Below are 20,527 nucleotides of genomic sequence, written 5' to 3' on the forward strand. Positions count from 1 at the left end.
TATTATTACTTACCCTCTTGCTCTTCTGCACCCCAGTATCTCTACACATCATCATCTGCACATCTATCACTCCAGTGTTAACGCTAAATTGTAATTATTTCACCTCTTTTTGTTAATGTGTTGTTGTTTTATTCGAACTGCTTTGCTTTATCTTGGCCAGGTCGCAGTTGTAAATGAGACTGGCCTACTTGGTTAAATAAAGGTGAAATAAAATATTTAAAATAAATCAATATGCTCCTCAACAAGCCATAAGCTGAACAATTCATAGATTCGCCATAAAATTGACAATTTACATTGTACATCTGTACCGTAATACCCTGTATATAGCCTCCACATAGACTCTGTACCGTAATACCCTGTATATAGCCTCCACATTGCCTCGTTATTCTTATTGTGTTACTTTTTATTTTAGTTTACTAAATATGAAATATCTTCTTATTTTTGAACTACACTGTTGGTTAAGGGCTTGTAAGTAAAGCATTTCACGGTAAAGTTGTTGTATTCGGCGCATGTGATAAATAAAGTTTTATCTGATACATTATATCAGTATTATATATTATATCAGTATTATCAGTATTATATATTATATCAGTATTATATATTATAAACTTCTGGCTCAGAGGTCAATGACTCTACTCTCTTGGAAAAAAAGGTGCTAAGTGTTACTGTACAGGGCTGGTCAGTAGAAATATACAGGTTCTCCACAATCACCCGACCTCAACCCAGTTGAGATGTGCTGGGATGAGTTGGACTGAAGAGTGAAGGAAAAGCAGCCAACAAGTGCTCAGCATATGTGGAAACTCCTTCAAGACAGTTGGAAAAGCATTCCAGGTGAAGCTGGTTGAGAGAATGCCAAGAGTGTGCAAAGCTGTATCAAGGCAAAATGTGGCTACTTTGAAGAATCTAAAATATATTTTGATATGTTTACCACTTTTTTTGGTTACTACATGATTCCATATGTGTTATATCATAGTGTTGATGTCTTCACTATTATTCTACAATGTAGAAACAAATATCAAGAAAAACCCGGGAATGAGTAGGTGTTCTATAATGTTATAATATGAATAATCCTTATAAGGATCCATTAGGAACCTGCACACACACTAACACACACATACGTACAAACTAATCCACGTCTGCTGGTTTTCTTGTGGGTTCATAACTTTCTTATTCAGTCTCTCTCTCTCCTGCACTTCTCCTCTCCTTCCTGCCTTTTCCCTCCCTCCCTCCCTCCCTCTCTCCCTCCCTTCCTCTCTCCCTTCCCCTCCCCCTCCCTCCCTCCCTCCCTCCCTCTCTCCCTCTCTTCCTCTCTCCCTCTCTCCCTTCCCCTCCCTCCCTCCCTCCCTTCCTCTCTCCCTCCCTTCCTCTCTCCCTCCCTTCCTCTCTCCCTCCCTCCCGCCAGGCGATCCTGTTGAGTAGTGACGGTCAGAACCTGGTGACAGGAGGAGACAACGGGGTGGTGGAGGTGTGGCAGGCCTGTGACTTCAAACAGCTCTACATCTACCCAGGCTGTGACGCTGGCATCCGCGCGCCATGGACCTGTCTCACGACCAGAGGTGGGTAGGACGGGAGGGGGGGAGGGGAGGGAGGTCTGTGACTTCAAACAGCTCTACATCTACCCAGGCTGTGACGCTGGCATCCGCGCCATGGACCTGTCTCACGACCAGAGGTGGGTAGGACGGGAGGGGAAGGGAGGTGGGCAGGCCTGTGACTTCAAACAGCTCTACATCTACCCAGGCTGTGACGCTGGCATCCGTGCCATGGACCTGTCTCACGACCAGAGGTGGGTAGGACGGGAGGGGAGGGGAGGTGGGCAGGCCTGTGACTTCAAACAGCTCTACATCTACCCAGGCTGTGACGCTGGCATCCGTGCCATGGACCTGTCTCACGACCAGAGGTGGGTAGGACGGGAGGAGGGGAGGTGGGCAGGCCTGTGACTTCAAACAGCTCTACATCTACCCAGGCTGTGACGCTGGCATCCGCGCCATGGACCTGTCTCACGACCAGAGGTGGGTAGGACGGGAGGGGGGGGAGGTGGGCAGGCCTGTGACTTCAAACAGCTCTACATCTACCCAGGCTGTGACGCTGGCATCCATGCCATGGACCTGTCTCACGAGCAGAGGTGGGTAGGACGGGAGGGGAGGGGAGGTGGGCAGGCCTGTGACTTCAAACAGCTCTACATCTACCCAGGCTGTGACGCTGGCATCCGTGCCATGGACCTGTCTCACGACCAGAGGTGGGTAGGACAGGAGGGAGGGAGGTCGTCAGTCTTTTTCATGTTTCTGTTTTCACGCATTGTTTCTGAACCAGACTGACCAGAACCAGACTGACCAGAACCAGACTGACCGGAACCAGACTGACCGGAACCAGACTGACCGGAACCAGACTGACCGGGTCCAGACTGACCGGGTCCAGACTGACCGGGTCCAGACTGACCGAACCAGACTGACCGAACCAGACTGACCGGAACCAGACTGACCGGGTCCAGACTGACCGGGTCCAGACTGACCGGGTCCAGACTGACCGGAACCAGACTGACCGGGTCCAGACTGACCAGAACCAGACTGACCAGAACCAGACTGACCGGGTCCAGACTGACCGGGTCCAGACTGACCAGAACCAGACTGACCAGAACCAGACTGACCAGAACCAGACTGACCGGGTCCAGACTGACCAGAACCAGACTGACCAGAACCAGACTGACCGGGTCATGCTGTGTGGATTAGAAGACGTAAAATGTACGCACGCATGACGTGGTCTCTGTCTGCTAACTATATTATGGTTTGACGTGGTCTCTGTCTGCTAACTATATTATGGTTTGACGTGGTCTCTGTCTGCTAACTATATTATGGTTTGACGTGGTCTCTGTCTGCTAACTATATTATGGTTTGACGTGGTCTCTGTCTGCTAACTATATTATGGTTTGACGTGGTCTCTGTCTGCTAACTATATTATGGTTTGACGTGGTCTCTGTCTGCTAACTATATTATGGTTTGACGTGGTCTCTGTCTGCTAACTATATTATGGTTTGACGTGGTCTCTGTCTGCTAACTATATTATGGTTTGACGTGGTCTCTGTCTGTCTGCAGGACTCTGATCACTGGCATGGCATCTGGCAGCATCGTAGCTTTCAACATCGACTTCAACCGCTGGCACTACGAACACCAGAACAGGTACTGAGGAGGACAAACACGAGACGAGGAGAGAGAGGAAGACGAGCACCAGGCGAGGAGAGAGAGGAAGACGAGCACCAGACGAGGAGAGAGAGGAAGACGAGCACCAGGCGAGGAGAGAGAGGAAGACGAGCACCAGACGAGGAGAGAGAGGAAGATGAGCACCAGACGAGAAGAGAGAGGAAGACGAGCACCAGACGAGAAGAGAGAGGAAGACGAGCACCAGACGAGAAGAGAGAGGAAGACGAGCACCAGACGAGAAGAGAGAGGAAGACGAGCACCAGACGAGGAGAGAGAGGAAGACGAGCACCAGACGAGGAGAGAGAGGAAGACGAGCACCAGGCGAGGAGAGAGAGGTCGAGCTGTAAACAACAGCTACAAAAATGAAGAATAAGAGGTTGAAAAGCCACTAAAACTCTACTTCCTGTGATGAGTTTCACTTGAGAAGGAAGAGCGAGAGAGAGAGAGCATCACAGCTACTGTAGGACATCTTGTCTGCCATTTCAACCCTAACAGCCACATGACACCCCTGATGGGATCCTTATATTAATGAACTAAGATATAAAGTAAGGAGAAGATCAAATCTACTGCTAGACTTTGACTGGGGTTGACCAGACCCATATAGGACTTTTAATGTTTGAGAATATTCACTGTTAATGGACAGAACGCTTATCGCTTCACAGAACAAAATAACATTACTAAAAAAATGGGTTTTGTTGCTTTTGGGTTTAGTTATTTTGTTATGTTTTTTTTTCTTTATTTCTCTTTTGTTTCTAGTTTTAAAGGGTGGGAGATGTGGTCCAGACTAACACAGAAAGTTCAAACTGGTCGAAACTGAATTGAACAGGTTTAACACTGACCCTGGAATGCACTGGTCTGACCCTGGATTGAATTGGTCTGAAGCAGTACTTCCTATTAAAGAAAACAGATGCTGTTGGCTTAAACTCATATCGAGTAAATTATATATTTTTTGGTTTCATATTATTTTGTTTTGATTTAATTTCTTACGTTTGATTTATTTTATTTCAGTTAATTTATTTTTTATATATATTTCTTTTAATTAGCCCATTGGGGGGGTGAATATGATTTCTGTAAATACTGTTTTGTTTCCTAGTCTCTGTGTCAATGATTGACAAGCAGGAATAGATCACAGTCCTCACTCCTATCACCACACAGACCATCACTTTTCATTTATGAATGAATTCCTGTGTAATAATAGCGATGGCAATGATGATGACTGTGATGATGAAGATTAAGAAATGTTTCGCTAACGCCATCAAACGATGACATCTACCAGATATCCACAAGACAAGTCTGATTTTTGTTTATTTGGTGATTGTTTTGTCAAATATGTACATTTAGTCTTGGTTTCAGGATACAGGCCTCACAGAGAGGGAGTTTGATAGACTTCAGGCTACGAGGGACAGGCCTCACAGAGAGGGAGTTTGATAGACTTCAGGCTACGACGGACAGGCCTCACAGAGAGGGAGTTTGATAGGCTACGAGGGACAGGCCTCACAGAGAAGGAGTTTGATAGACTTCAGGCTACGACGGACAGGCCTCACAGAGAGGGAGTTTGATAGACTTCAGGCTACGACGGACAGGCCTCACAGAGAGGGAGTTTGATAGACTTCAGGCTACGACGGACAGGCCTCACAGAGAGGGAGTTTGATAGACTTCAGGCTACGACGGACAGGCCTCACAGAGAGGGAGTTTGATAGACTTCAGGCTACGACGGACAGGCCTCACAGAGAGGGAGTTTGATAGACTTCAGGCTACGACGGACAGGCCTCACAGAGAGGGAGTTTGATAGACTTCAGGCTACGACGGACAGGCCTCACAGAGAGGGAGTTTGATAGACTTCAGGCTACGACGGACAGGCCTCACAGAGAGGGAGTTTGATAGACTTCAGGCTACGACGGACAGGCCTCACAGAGTTTGATAATGTAAAAGGAAACCTTCACATTTGTCAGATTATTTAAAGAAAGGAAGACAAAAAAAAGAATTGATTCAGTGTCAAATGTTTTGTTCTTGTATTCACACTTTGCATCAAATCACATATTATTTATTAGCCTGGTGATTATTTCCTGTCACATGACCCTTAAGTTAATTAAGTTAAGTTAATTAAGACCGGAGGGGGAGGAGAGACAGTTAATTAAGACCAGAGAGAGGGAGGGAGGGGGAGGAGAGACAGTTAATTAAGACCAGAGAGAGGGAGGGAGGAGGAGGAGAGACAGGAAGTACAAAGGTAAAACATGAGATGTACTGTTAGTGTGTTAAACTCAATCAAATACACTCACACCCAAAAACGGGTTCAATTTATGGATCTAATATTTTTGGATCTATGAAACCCCCCCAAAAAAAACTATTGTATTCATGTTTTATTACAAAGATGTAAAATATGACCACGTGTGAGTTGAAAGTTGGAAGAAAATACAAATAAAATATGCAAAGAATTTGTTGATCTGCCTTTTCATTTGTAAGGATTTGAATGATTGTCATCAAAATAAAACATGTCAGTTTGGTGCCATTTTGTTTTGTAAATATGGGTCATATGGTAAGCAAATGACAGGGCAGTAAAGCCATTATCCTCATTACCTCATCGAAATGACAGGGCAGTAAAGCCATTATCCTCATTACCTCATTGAAATGACAGGGCAGTAAAGCCATTATCCTCATTACCTCATCGAAATTACAGGACAGTAAAGCCATTAGCCTCATTACCTCATCGAAATTACAGGGCAGTAAAGCCATTATCCTCATTACCTCATCGAAATTACAGCGCAGTAAAGCCATTATCCTCTACCTCATCAAAATGACAGGGCAGTAAAGTCATTTAACCTCATTACCTCATCGAAATGACAGGGCAGTAAAGCCATTTAACCTCATTACCTCATCCAAATGACAGGGCAGTATAGCCATTTGCCTCATTACCTCATTGAAATGGCAAGGCAGTAAAGCCATTATCCTAATTACCTCATCAAAATGACGGCAGTAAAGCCATTAACCTCATTACCTCATCGAAATGACAGGGCAGTAAAGCCATTTTCCTCGTTACCTCATCGAAATGACAGAGCAGTAAAGCCATTATCCTTATTACCTCATCGAAATGACAGAGGAGTAAGGCCATTAACCTCATTACTTCATCGAAATGACAGGGCAGTAAAGCCATTTAACCTCATTACCTCATCGAAATGACAGCGCAGTAAAGCCATTATCCTCTACCTCATCAAAATGACAGGGCAGTAAAGTCATTTAACCTCATTACCTCATCGAAATGACAGGGCAGTAAAGCCATTTAACCTCATTACCTCATCCAAATGACAGGGCAGTATAGCCATTTGCCTCATTACCTCATTGAAATGGCAAGGCAGTAAAGCCATTATCCTCATTACCTCATCGAAATGACAGAGCAGTAAAGCCATTATCCTTATTACCTCATCGAAATGACAGAGGAGTAAGGCCATTAACCTCATTACTTCATCGAAATGACAGGGCAGTAAAGCCATTTAACCTCATTACCTCATCGAAATGACAGGGTAGTAAAGCCATTAACCTCATTACCTCATCGAAATGACAGGGCAGTAAAGCCATTTAACCTCATTACCTCATCGAAATGACAGGGTAGTAAAGCTATTACCCTCATTACCTCATCGAAATGGCAAGGCAGTAAAGCCATTATCCTAATTACCTCATCAAAATGACAGGGCAGTAAAGCCATTATCCTCATTACCTCAGCGAAATGACAGGGCAGTAAAGCCATTATCCTCATCGAAATGTCAAGGCAGTAAAGCCATTTAACCTCATTATCTCATCGAAATGACAGGGCAGTAAAGCCATTATCCTCATTACCTCAGCGAAATGACAGGGCAGTAAAGCCATTATCCTCATTACCTCAGCGAAATGACAGGGCAGTAAAGCCATTATCCTCATTACCTCATCGAAATGACAGGGCAGTAAAGCCATTATCCTCATTACCTCATCGAAATGACAGGGGAGTAAGGCCATTATCCTCATTACTTCATCCAAATGACAGGGCATTAAAGCCACTATCCTCATTATCTCATCGAAATGACAGGGCAGTATAGCCATTTGCCTCATTACCTCAGCGAAATGACAGGGCAGTAAATCCATTATCCTCATCGAAATGTCAAGGCAGTAAAGCCATTATCCTAATTACCTCATCAAAATGACAGGGCATTAAAGCTATTATCCTCATTACCTCATCGAAATGACAGGGCAGTAAAGCCATTATCCTCATTACCTCATCGAAATGACAGAGGAGTAAGGCCATTATCCTCATTACTTCATCCAAATGACAGGGCATTAAAGCCACTATCCTCATTGCCTTTATCTGTTAATCTTTGGTAAGGAATTTTTTATTGTGGATTTTCCAGGGAGTTCTGTTATCGGTGATTCATTATGACGGCAGAAATAAAAATAGTTTTAGTCACATATTTAGCTGATGTTATTGTGTAGCAAAATGCCTGTAGATGGATTTATGGCTGGGTGGGAAAACAGAGGACAACTTCCAACAAGAAACATTGAAGGGATTTTGTTTTTCCTATACATGACGTAGGCCTGTATGTGGAACCGGTAGGATAAAAGTGGTATGAAGGTTTCATTAAGCTTTAAACATTATTATTAAATATGTTTCTTTAATCTGCCTCTGAAAAACATCTCCACAGCATGATGCTGCCACCACCATGCTTCACCGTACGGATGGTGCCAGGTTTCCTCCAGACATGATGCTGCCACCACCATGCTTCACCGTACGGATGGTGCCAGGTTTCCTCCAGACATGATGCTGCCACCACCATGCTTCACCGTACGGATGGTGCCAGGTTTCCTCCAGATGTAATGCTTGGCATTCAGGCCTAAATTTGGTGGAGTGCTGCAGAGATGGTTGTCCTTCTAGAAGTTTCTCCCATCTCCACAGTGGAACTGTCAGAGTGACCATCGGGAGCTTGATCCCCTCCCTGACCAAGGCCTTTCTCCCCTGATTGGTCAGTTTGGCCGTGTGGGCAGCTCTAGGAAGAGTCTTGGTGCTTCCAAACTTCTTCCATTTAAGAATGATGGAGGACACTGTGTTTTTGCTGCAGACATTCTGCTCTGACATGCACTGTCAACTGTGGGACCGTTGCGTACCTTTCCAAATCATGTCCAATCAATTGAATTACCACAGGTGGACTCCAATCAAGTTGTAGAATGTCAAGGACGATCAATGGAAACGGGATGCACCTGAGCTCAATTTCGAGGTATTTCTGTTTTTTATATTTAATACATTTGTCAAAATGTGCTTTGTCATTTTGGGTTATTGTGTGTAGATTGATGAGGAAAAATAATAATTCCAGCCATTTTAGAAGCTGTAACCAAATGTGAAGAAAAAAAAGTGAGGTGGTCTGATTTTTTTTCTTCCTTTTTGTAGACGGTCCACGAATCAGCAGGTCGCTGCAGCCCAAAATGGCGACCGGAGGCGAGTGGGTGTGGAAAGGAGTATGGAAAGCGAATCGGCTAATTGGGCGAAATTGTTGCCACTTTGACCGTTTTGCGTTGCTGATTGGGCTGCATGAAAAGTCACTAAGCCCGCGACCAGCGATCCTTCCAGATGTGTTCAGATTTGTTTGTGCCCCCACCGTCAAAGTTGGCCATCTCCGCTCTAACCTAAACTACTGCTGAGCTATCAACTGGAATATGTGTTGGGTTTGTTTTCGAACAACTAATTGATGGATATCGGTTCAATTCCTTGAATCCCATTTTCTTTCTCTTTTTTCTTCTGTGAACTCACTGGGCACGTCAGACTGTTTCCGTGTGATGTAGTAGGAACTTGTAGTTTCCTACAGGCCAATAATCTACATAGTTAATTACCACGTTTTATTCACTAAACTACAATGACCATAATCCATTGCGTATCTACTTTGTCCAGTCTGCATTTGTTTTTAGGCCTGCTACTGAAGAGAAGAATGCGCAGTGAGTGGATATAGAGAGCAGCTGTTGCTTCGTGGTTAATCTCTACCTGGAAAATACGTGATCAAAGTGATTGATAGCAAACTAGCTATCAATAGCAAGCATTCAGCAGTCATTAAAAGTATGCCTTATTTACTTTGAAGAACTACAAAATATAGCTTTTGTCAGACAGCATAACCAGCAGCTCTATAGAGATGAGATGATGACTTGGAATGAAAATAATAAAGTCATCAAATAAAACAAATGAAATATGATGAAGTAAAATCATGTAAATAATTGTTGGTTAATCAGCAGTCATCGGCAGTCACTACCGTCATGGGACTTTTACTGATTTTTTTTAAATTCTGTGTTACAATATTCAACTCAAATAATCAAAACCGAAAACAGAGATAAACAAATAATTAACCCCAAACCCGACTCAAAGCACTAATTGCTCAGCACTACCTATAGCAGAGAGCTTTCCCACACCCAGTTCATTACCACATGGGCCATTCTATCCAAAATGATTGGGATGGTCCTATCCCATTGAATTTTACATTTAAAATGGTTAGGGTTAGGTAAGGGTTAAGGTTAGGGTTAAGGTTAGGGTTAGGTAAGGGTTAGGTAAGGGTTAAGGTTAGGGTTAAGGTTAGGGTAGGGAGGTGCCAAGGATCCCGGACAGCACTGACTCTATCCACACGCTCATTGTTGTTACAGAATTCAACCCAAATAATCAAAGCCTGAATCGAAAACAATGGTTTTTGTATTTATTATAATGAACCGAAACCCAACCCTGTCCACACGCCCAGTACTTAACTTTTCAACACACCCTCTTGACCATAGTCCGGTTTCGGTATCGAGCTGCAGCTCCCTACTTCTCAATGCGAACGTGAGTAGATTACCTCGAAAACAACGGTCGGACATCTAGGAAGCAGTCTCCAGTTTGTATTATACCTCGGTGGTGTAGAAGGAACAAATATCGACCGGATCTTGATCGGACGACGAGAACAACAACGTGTTAAAGGTACATTATGTATTTTCTAGTTGTAATAATGTTAATAGTTCGCCTAATTTCAGTTTGTGACAAAACGAGCACTCTTGAGTGTAGAGAATCATTGTACAATCTAAACCGCTGTGAAATCTATTTTAAATAACCACAAATATTGTGGTTTCAGATGTTTGAAGCTAGTGTACAAAACCGAAAGTAAAAGACGCATAGAAATCGCAGATGACCGCTTCTCAGACTTGCTTTCAATGAGAAGACCTAGAAGATCTATAACTGATATTATTATTTTTTGAATGAAAGGTGTAACCAAGGCTTCTGAGAACACAGAGAAACATGGCTACAGTCTTCATCTGTTCCGTCTGTACCGAAGTCTTCGTTGGACATATATCGCTGAGCTGCAAGCACACCTTCTGTGAACGTTGCCTCCAGAAGTGTATGGACGCTGGTTGCGTTATCTGTCCGGTGTGCGGGGATCCAATCACGTCGGAGAACATCAGAGTCAACAGAATACTAAGGGACATGGCAGACGAAGTGAGACAGAGAAGAGTTGATCTCAGAGTATTGAAGAGGAATGAGGACTTTGTGAATAACTGGGAAACCAACAAGAAGAAGGAGAATGTGAAAACGTCAAAGTCCTTGGTGAAGGAAGGCCTGGCTGCCAGAAAGACAGAGAGGAAGTTAAAGTCATCTCTGACCACTGGTCCCTGGGAGGGTATAGTTTTTGGCATTATGGCCTTTTATTGCTTTATTTCTGTTCTTACTTATGTTGTCCTTCCTTGTGTGGAATATGTGTCTGTAACAATGTCAGGAAATGCAGCCAAGGTGTTCGGATCCCCTTTGGTGTTCATGTCTATGTTTGTTGTCTTCGGTGTTGTTGCTCATTTAGTGGATTTTGTGTTGAAAAAGATTGACTTAAAATCTGTTTTATATAGTAATAACTGATTGATTGCTTTTATGCAGTGTTGGAGAGTCATTGGATGTAGCGAACTTCCTTTCCCAGCAGGTTGGTGGTAGTTGAACAACTTTTTTGAAATGAATTATATTATTGAGTTGACTTACATCTGCAGGTTTATGCCCAGTTTATTGATGCTATGATAAGTGCAGTAGATTTTAGTTGTAAAATGAATGTTGTGAAGTATGCTTTAAACTGCTAACTGATTATATGGAAGGAAAAGGGCAATGAGTTTTGATGTAAAACTTTTTCCTGTAAATATTCAGCATTATAATGGCACCAGAGTTTCCAGCTTAAATACTGTAATTTTGCTTTACAGCAGAGATGCTGTAATATATTTTACAGTAACCTCTTTTCCATACTATAAAACACATTACAGAATACAGCATCCCTGCTTTAAATTTACAGCTGTAAGGTTTTTACAGTAGTAGTATTCAATGTCGGGATTCGTGTCCCCACAACTGCAGTGGGGTTGCCAACAATATTATTTGAAATGTTTTATATTATTATTTAGTGTTATTATTTTTATTTAAACAATATAGAAACATTTTTGAGAAAAATGGGTTCCCTGCTGAAAAGGTTTAAATACCATTGTTTTACAGTAAGGAAAATACTACTGTAAAATATATTACAGCATACCTGCTGTAAAGCAGAATTACAGTATTTAAGCTGGAAACTCTGGTGCCATTACAATGCTGAATATTTACAGTGAAATTCTACCTGAAATCTAAATACAAAGATATATATACAAATGTACATAAAATACATGTATTCAAATAGCTGACAACATTAGCTACAAATGAACAATATAATTGACAATGGAAGTAACAACAGTTATGACGTATGTAACCAAATAAGTGCATCATTACAACACTAATTACAAATTATATTGTGTGTGTGTGGGGGGATTGAGATCTATTTAGGGTAAGGGGGTTCAGAGGCGGTGAAACGGGACAGTTTGGTCAGGAGAGCATCCAGGACAGAGAGAAGTTAGCATCATGTGTTCCTCATGGGGCTCCGTAAACAAACCTCCTTGCGTTCTGATTGGTCAGCTCTTCTCAACCCTAGGACAAGCATAGAAAGAGAAAGACTAGAATGAGCACCAGGGCTGTTACTCTGTGGGTAAATAGAGAGACAGACATCACCAGGGGCTGTTACTCTGTGGGTAAATAGACAGACAGACAGCACCAGGGGATGTTACTCTGTGGGTAAATAGACAGACAGACAGCACCAGGGGATGTTACTCTGTGGGTAAATAGACAGACAGACAGCACCAGGGGATGTTACTCTGTGGGTAAATAGACAGACAGACAGCACCAGGGGGCTGTTACTCTGTGGGTAAATAGAGAGACAGCACCAGGGGGCTGTTACTCTGTGGGTAAATAGAGAGACAGCACCAGGGGGCTGTTACTCTGTGGGTAAATAGAGAGACAGACAGCAACAGGGGCTGTTACTCTGGGGGTAAATAGACAGACAGCAACAGGGGCTGTTACTCTGTGGGTAAATAGACAGAGGACAAGGGACATATGAAGCTGGTGTTGTGTGTACATACTTAACTACAAATCTACAGTAGGCATAAGCTATTACTGTAAATAAATTATACAGAATGTTGGGAGGATTTCCTCCAGGAGGCTTCCAATTACAGTAAATAACAGTATTTTTTTCAGCATTTTACCCATAATGCAGTGCAATCTATAACATTATTGCTTTAAGACACATATGGTATTTTACTGTGCCTTCTACCATGTTTTAATGCTGACATGACAGTCTTACACTACATAGCTTTTCTCCATTTGAGAAGACACTACCCTATTTGTATTGAAATGTAATAAAAATATAATTCCATTCTGATGTTTTTTGTTTCTCCTTCACTAATACCCCTTTTCCTTCACTACTTAAATGTTAATTGTTCTTGTGTTTGTAACAGAGGGACCCTTTAAAACAAAAAAACTTTATTGTCACAACCTGCTGAGGTGGTTGTTCATCTCTTCAAAGAAGCTCCCGGTCTGAGGCACCGCATCTCAGTGCAAAAAGGCGTCACTACAGTCCCTGGTTTGAATCCAGGCTGTATCACATCCGGCTGTGAATGGGAGTCCCATAGGGCATCGAACAATTGGCCCAGCGTGGTCCGGGTTTGGCCGGGGGGGTTTAGGCCGTCACTGTAAATACGAATATGTTCTTAACTGACTTGCCAGGTTAAATAAAGGTTATAAAATAACATTTTAGAAAGGAGGTGTTTAACCAATCCTATAACCATCTGTTACAGTGCAATACTTCCAATCAAATATATGAGTTCTGGTTTACCATATACAGTACTTCACAGTTAGTCCAGTTTAACCAGGTTAGTCTAGTTTAACCAGGTTAGTCCAGTTTAACCAGGTTAGTCCAGTTTAACCAGGTTAGTCCAGTTTAACCAGGTTAGTCCAGTTTAACCAGGTTAGTCTAGTTTAACCAGGTTAGTCCAGTTTAACCAGGTTAGTCCAGTTTAACCAGGTTAGTCCAGTTTAACCAGGTTAGTCCAGTTTAACCAGGTTAGTCCAGTTTAACCAGAGGGGGAAAATCTGAATAGAAAACTACTGTTTGCCAATTATAAAGTACGGTGTCATCATTCCGGACATCGCCAGAGAAAGAAACCTGATTTGTGGACACGGTGGACCTCTGAAGATATCCTACAGATCACCATGTTGGTGAATGATCTGCCCCCCTCACTGCTGCAGTCAGCTGCAGAGGAGGAGAATGTAATGAGGTTCTTCAGCCCGAGGAGGGTGATGACGAGCAGCGTCAGCAGGAACACCAGCAGGCTCCACGGCTGCCATGGAAACGGAGGTGAGGGAGAACTTCAGGAAGGTTCCGTTGGCAGGGGAGATTCCGGGTCCGTTGAGCTCGTCCAATGGGATGTCCATCCCTGACATCCTGACGATCGGATTAGACGGATCTGAGGGAGAGGAGAAATAGGGTGTTACCGTAAGGTGAATTCAACACCTGGTATGTGGAAACCAAAAGATTTAGTTTTTAAAGCAAGAACATAATTAAATGCTAACCTTGCATTTTTTTTGTGTGCAAATATTCAGGATCATCTTTTTGCGAACCTTGTAGTTATTGCATTGCGTACTGCATGGGGTATATTTTTAGGCTTTCCTATATCCCAAAATATTCCCAGGATATTCCGGATTCCCACGAATCAATCCCGTACAAATCCTCAAATTGTCAAACGCTAAAATACCAACATTGCAGGATTAACAGTTCTACTGGGCCTATCCAATGGCAGCTCTGTTATTTTAGGTCAGTTCTACTGGGCCTATCCAATGGCAGCTCTGTTATTTTAGGTCAGTTCTACTGGGCCTATCCAATGGCAGCTCTGTTATTTTAGGTCAGTTCTACTGGGCCTATCCAATGGCAGCTCTGTTATTTTAGGTCAGTTCTACTGGGCCTATCCAATGGCAGCTCTGTTATTTTAGGTCAGTTCTACTGGGCCTATCCAATGGCAGCTCTGTTATTTTAGGTCAGTTCTACTGGGCCTATCCAATGGCAGCTCTGTTATTTTAGGTCAGTTCTACTGGGCCTATCCAATGGCAGCTCTGTTATTTTAGGTCAGTTCTACTGGGCCTATCCAATGGCAGCTCTGTTATTTTAGGTCAGTTCTACTGGGCCTATCCAATGGCAGCTCTGTTATTTTAGGTCAGTTCTACTGGGCCTATCCAATGGCAGCTCTGTTATTTTAGGTCAGTTCTACTGGGCCTATCCAATGGCAGCTCTGTTATTTTAGGTCAGTTCTACTGGGCCTATCCAATGGCAGCTCTGTTATTTTAGGTCCGATCTGATAGAGTCCGCTCTGCCTTACCACTGAGCTAGTACACAACTAGGTCCTGTTCCTCAAACTCAACAGTAAGGATCTTACCGTAGACTGGGCTATCCCCTAAGTACCTGTACTACCTCACCCTGCAACCCAGCATCTTTTCAGGTCTTACAGTAGACTGGGCTATCCCCTAAGTACCTGTACTACCTCACCCTGCAAACCAGCATCTTTTCAGGATCGTCCAGGCCAGATAGTCGACCTTAGGACACTATGAGTGGATACTCTCTCCTGGGTTGGTTTAGCCCAGAATCACCCCTCAATCGACTCCTACCAATGCACTCAGTACCAATTCAGGTTCCCGATGCAGGTTAACCAGATGCTATGAATCCTGAATCCTGAATTAATCCAGTCTGTTTCAGAAACCTGGAGTAAAACGACATGCACTTGTATGACTCTTTGATGACACAGGGTTTCAGAACAATAAAGCAAGTTTATTCAAAATGACAGAAAAAAAGGCATAAAAAACGGATCAATCAATATCACCAATTGATGATACGCAAAAATGTACCTTGGATTAAATTGAGAGATGCCTTCAGCGTCTTTACCTAAACCCTTTACCTAAACCCTTTACCTAATCCCTTTACCTAAACCCTTTACCTAAACCCTTTACCTAAACCCTTTACCTAAACCCTTTACCTAAACCCTTTACCTAAACCCTTTACCTAAACCCTTTACCTAAACCCTTTACCTAAACCCTTTACCTAAACCCTTTACCTAATCCCTTTACCTAATCCCTTTACCTAAACCCTTTACCTAAACCCTTTACCTAAACCCTTTACCTAAACCCTTTACCTAAACCCTTTACCTAAACCCTTTACCTAAACCCTTTACCTAAACCCTTTACCTAAACCCTTTACCTAAACCCTTTACCTAAACCCTTTACCTAATCCCTTTACCTAAACCCTTTACCTAAACCCTTTACCTAATCCCTTTACCTAATCCCTTTACCTAAACCCTTTACCTAAACCCTTTACCTAATCCCTTTACCTAAACCCTTTACCTAAACCCTTTACCTAAACCCTTTACCTAAACCCTTTACCTAAACCCTTTACCTAAACCCTTTACCTAAACCCTTTACCTAAAAACTATAACAATTTCATGAGAAGCTGTATTTAACAACAAGAAAAACATGTTCTTACCTTCTACAAATTATAAACAGATTTTTGTCTCCCCCCTCGGGATGCTCAGTCCCTCAGTTGGTGTCTAAAAAACTAACAGCTACTAGAACACTTCTACCAATGAGGTAACCTTAAGGATTCCACCTAGAATGTTCTAGAACACTTCTATCAATGAGGTAACCTTAAGGATTCCACCTAGAATGTTCTAGAACACTTCTATCAATGAGGTAACCTAACGGATTCCTCCTAGAATGTTCTAGAACACTTCTATCAATGAGGTCACCTTAAGGGTTCCACCTAGAATGTTCTAGAACATGTCTGTCAATGAGGTCACCTCAAGGGATTTCCAGATCAAGCTAGCACCTTTTAATATACTTCATTAACATCAACTTCTTAAAACATACATTTTTCAAACCATCTTTACTCAATTCTAATCTTAATACAACCTAATTTATTACTCCAGTTATATCTTAATAATTCAATATTTTAAACATTATAACATTTGACCATTATAACGTCTCGTTATCAACCTCCTAAGGCCTTGTCCTCTAAGCAGAATGAAACACAGTCTATATGATTCACAACTTAAAGAAAACTACATTATAACTCTCCTCACCTGCATTATTTTAACACCTTTAATATCTCCCAACGTTTTCAACCTTTAACATTTAATATGTTTAACCTTTAATTAGTATTTCAATAAATTCCAGTCCCAATTCATTTCTTCTTCTCTTTAGTCAGTGTCAATTCATTTCTTCTTCTCTTTAGTCAGTGTCAATTCATTTCTTCTTCTCTTTAGTCAGTGTCAATTCATTTCTTCTCTTTCGTCAGTGTCAATTCATTTCTTCTTCTCTTTCGTCAGTGTCAATTCATTTCTTCTTCTCTTTAGTCAGTGTCAATTCATTTCTTCTTCTCTTTAGTCAGTGTCAATTCATTTCTTCTTCTCTTTAGTCAGTGTCAATTCATTTCTTCTTCTCTTTAGTCAGTGTCAATTCATTTCTTCTTCTCTTTAGTCAGTGTCAATTCATTTCTTCTTCTCTTTAGTCAGTGTCAATTCATTTCTTCTTCTCTTTCGTCAGTGTCAATTCATTTCTTCTTCTCTTTCGTCAGTGTCAATTCATTTCTTCTTCTCTTTAGTCAGTGTCAATTCATTTCTTCTCTTTAGTCAGTGTCAATTCATTTCTTCTTCTCTTTAGTCAGTGTCAATTCATTTCTTCTTCACTTTAGTCAGTGTCAATTCATTTCTTCTTCTCTTTAGTCAGTGTCAATTCATTTCTTCTTCTCTTTAGTCAATGTCAATTCATTTCTTCTTCTCTTTAGTCAGTGTCAATTCATTTCTTCTTCTCTTTAGTCAGTGTCAATTCATTTCTTCTTCTCTTTAGTCAGTGTCAATTCATTTCTTCTTCTCTTTAGTCAGTGTCAATTCATTTCTTCTTCTCTTTCGTCAGTGTCAATTCATTTCTTCTTCTCTTTCGTCAGTGTCAATTCATTTCTTCTTCTCTTTCGTCAGTGTCAATTCATTTCTTCTTCTCTTTAGTCAGTGTCAATTCATTTCTTCTTCTCTTTAGTCAGTGTCAATTCATTTCTTCTTCTCTTTAGTCAGTGTCAATTCATTTCTTCTTCTCTTTCGTCAGTGTCAATTCATTTCTTCTTCTCTTTAGTCAATGTCAATTCATTTCTTCTTCTCTTTAGTCAGTGTCAATTCATTTCTTCTTCTCTTTCGTCAGTGTCAATTCATTTCTTCTTCTCTTTAGTCAGTGTCAATTCATTTCTTCTTCTCTTTCGTCAGTGTCAATTCATTTCTTCTTCTCTTTAGTCAGTGTCAATTCATTTCTTCTTCTCTTTCGTCAGTGTCAATTCATTTCTTCTTCTCTTTAGTCAGTGTCAATTCATTTCTTCTTCTCTTTCGTCAGTGTCAATTCATTTCTTCTTCTCTTTAGTCAATGTCAATTCATTTCTTCTTCTCTTTCGTCAGTGTCAATTCATTTCTTCTTCTCTTTAGTCAATGTCAATTCATTTCTTCTTCTCTTTAGTCAGTGTCAATTCATTTCTTCTTCTCTTTAGTCAGTGTCAATTCATTTCTTCTTCTCTTTCGTCAGTGTCAATTCATTTCTTCTTCTCTTTAGTCAATGTCAATTCATTTCTTCTTCTCTTTCGTCAGTGTCAATTCATTTCTTCTTCTCTTTAGTCAGTGTCAATTCATTTCTTCTTCTCTTTAGTCAGTGTCAATTCATTTCTTCTTCTCTTTAGTCAGTGTCAATTCATTTCTTCTTCTCTTTAGTCAGTGTCAATTCATTTCTTCTTCTCTTTAGTCAGTGTCAATTCATTTCTTCTTCTCTTTAGTCAGTGTCAATTCAACCTCATTGTTCATTGCTCTTTATGCTCCATGTGAGTGAAAGTGAAACGTCTTCCTCAGTGTGTGTGGGTGTTTACAAGTGGGTCCTCCCTACCGGTGTCCTCTGTCACTAAAATGTCACAGAAGACAGAGCCTCAACCAACCATTCTTGACACAGTAAAGAACCCCAGTCTACCTCTGTACATTACCAAACAGGAAAGAACCCCAGTCTACCTCTGTACATTACCAAACAGTAAAGAACCCCAGTCTACCTCTGTACATTACCAAACAGGAAAGAACCCCAGTCTACCTCTGTACATTACCAAACAGTAAAGAACCCCAGTCTACCTCTGTACGTTACCAAACAGTAAAGAACCCCAGTCTACCTCTGTACATTACCAAACAGTAAAGAACCCCAGTCTACCTCTGTACATTACCAAACAGTAAAGAACCCCAGTCTACCTCTGTACATTACCAAACAGTAAAGAACCTCAGTCTACCTCTGTACATTACCAAACAGGAAAGAACCCCAGTCTACCTCTGTACATTACCAAACAGGAAAGAACCCCAGTCTACATCTGTACATTACCAAACAGTAAAGAACCCCAGTCTACATCTGTACATTACCAAACAGGAAAGAACCCCAGTCTACCTCTGTACATTACCAAACAGTAAAGACCTGTACATTACCAAACAGGAAAGAACCCCAGTCTACCTCTGTACATTACCAAACAGTAAAGACCTGTACATTACCAAACAGGAAAGAACCCCAGTCTACCTCTGTACATTACCAAACAGTAAAGACCTGTACATTACCAAACAGGAAAGAACCCCAGTCTACCTCTGTACATTACCAAACAGTAAAGAACCCCAGTCATGTTAGTCATTCAACTAACATCCAGTCAGAAGCACTGTCAGTCCATTCAACTAATCCTGGCAATCCAGAACAAAAATCATAATTCATGTTACGTCGTCTGTCCCAAGAGATTAGTACAAATCAACCATATTCTGTCATTATAAGGAACCACTTCTTCTTCAGAAGAACTTTCTGCAGAATCAGAACCAGGAAGACAAGACAAGTAGGAGTGAAGAATGTTGATCTGAATTCCTGTTCCTCCCTCAGGAACTGATCCCATGAGTGGCTCTCAGGCGTAGCGCGAAGTCCCCTGGCAGCCCTTGTCTGATCAGTTCCTCACGGAGCTGGAAACACAACACACACAGTGATTATCAGGTAGAGCTGAGGAGAAACCTGTCTGATCTGACACTGACCTGCTGTAAAACCACATTTCTGATGTAGTCATCTGTTAGTGGGATCAGAGAGGACAGTTTTATCCTCAGTACAACAACGTATCCTGTGGAAACACAGTTAGTCCACATTATTACAACATACATACACAAATAATTTGTTAAAATTTGAACAAAAGTTAATTCTGTACTTACTAGGCCCACTGCTCGTTGTTGTACCGTCCACAATATGGGTTGTGAGATCGGTGGTTGGGTGTGTACTTAAAGTTGTGGATGCTGTGGTAGTTGTGGGTGCTGTGGTAGTTGTGGGTGCTGGGGTAGTTGTGGGTGCTGGGGTAGTTGTGGGTGCTGTGGTAGTTGTGGGTGCTGTGGTAGTTGTGGGTGCTGTGGTAGTTGTGGGTGCTGTGGTAGTTGTGGATGCTGTGGTAGTTGTGGGTGCTGTGGTAGTTGTGGTAGTTGTGGGTGCTGTGGTAGTTGTGGGTGCTGTGGTAGTTGTGGGTGCTGTGGTAGTTGTGGGTGCTGTGGTAGTTGTGGGTGCTGTGGTAGTTGTGGGTGCTGTGGTAGTTGTGGGTGCTGTGGTAGTTGTGGGTGCTGTGGTAGTTGTGGATGCTGTGGTAGTTGTGGGTGTGTACGTACTGACATTTGTGGGTGTGGTTGTGAGTTCAGTAGTTTTTTGGGTGGTAGTTGGAAGTGCAGGTGCAATCTGTGTGGTCGTGAGGTTTGTTGTCAGAAGAGGGGGGGTTGTTGGCTCCACTGATGTTGGGAGATTTATTGTCAGCGGAGGGGAGGTTGTTGGTTCCTCTGTTGTTGTGATGTTTATTGTCAGAGGAGGGGAGGTTGTTGGTTCCTCTGTGGCTGTGAGGTCTATTATCAGAGGAGGGAGGTTGTTGGTTCCT

The 20,527-nt window shown here is 42.1% G+C and overlaps 1 protein-coding gene and 2 long non-coding RNA genes across 3 annotated transcripts; 1 reads left to right on the forward strand and 2 right to left on the reverse strand.

Moving 5' to 3' along the window:
* Positions 1-9,773: 9,773 nt before the first annotated feature.
* LOC121841393 lies at positions 9,774-11,954 on the forward strand. Its single transcript, XR_006080396.1, has 2 exons — positions 9,774-10,143; positions 10,426-11,954. It is a non-coding gene; the product is annotated as an uncharacterized LOC121841393 (long non-coding RNA).
* A 3,389-nt stretch (positions 11,955-15,343) lies between these two features.
* On the reverse strand, positions 15,344-16,866 carry LOC121841394. The gene is made up of 2 exons (XR_006080397.1): positions 15,999-16,866; positions 15,344-15,504 (listed from the first exon to the last, which is right to left on the reverse strand). It is a non-coding gene; the product is annotated as an uncharacterized LOC121841394 (long non-coding RNA).
* A 2,479-nt stretch (positions 16,867-19,345) lies between these two features.
* On the reverse strand, positions 19,346-20,499 carry LOC121841375 (cell wall protein DAN4-like; the record flags this gene model as incomplete). The annotated part of the gene is made up of 3 exons (XM_042309163.1): positions 19,346-19,586; positions 19,656-19,738; positions 19,827-20,499. Coding segments are annotated over 3 exons (837 nt in total), but the record flags the coding sequence as incomplete, so codon positions are not given.
* Positions 20,500-20,527: the final 28 nt, after the last annotated feature.

This window comes from Oncorhynchus tshawytscha, linkage group LG30 (assembly GCF_018296145.1).
Source record: "Oncorhynchus tshawytscha isolate Ot180627B linkage group LG30, Otsh_v2.0, whole genome shotgun sequence".
NCBI classification, from domain to species: domain Eukaryota; kingdom Metazoa; phylum Chordata; class Actinopteri; order Salmoniformes; family Salmonidae; genus Oncorhynchus; species Oncorhynchus tshawytscha.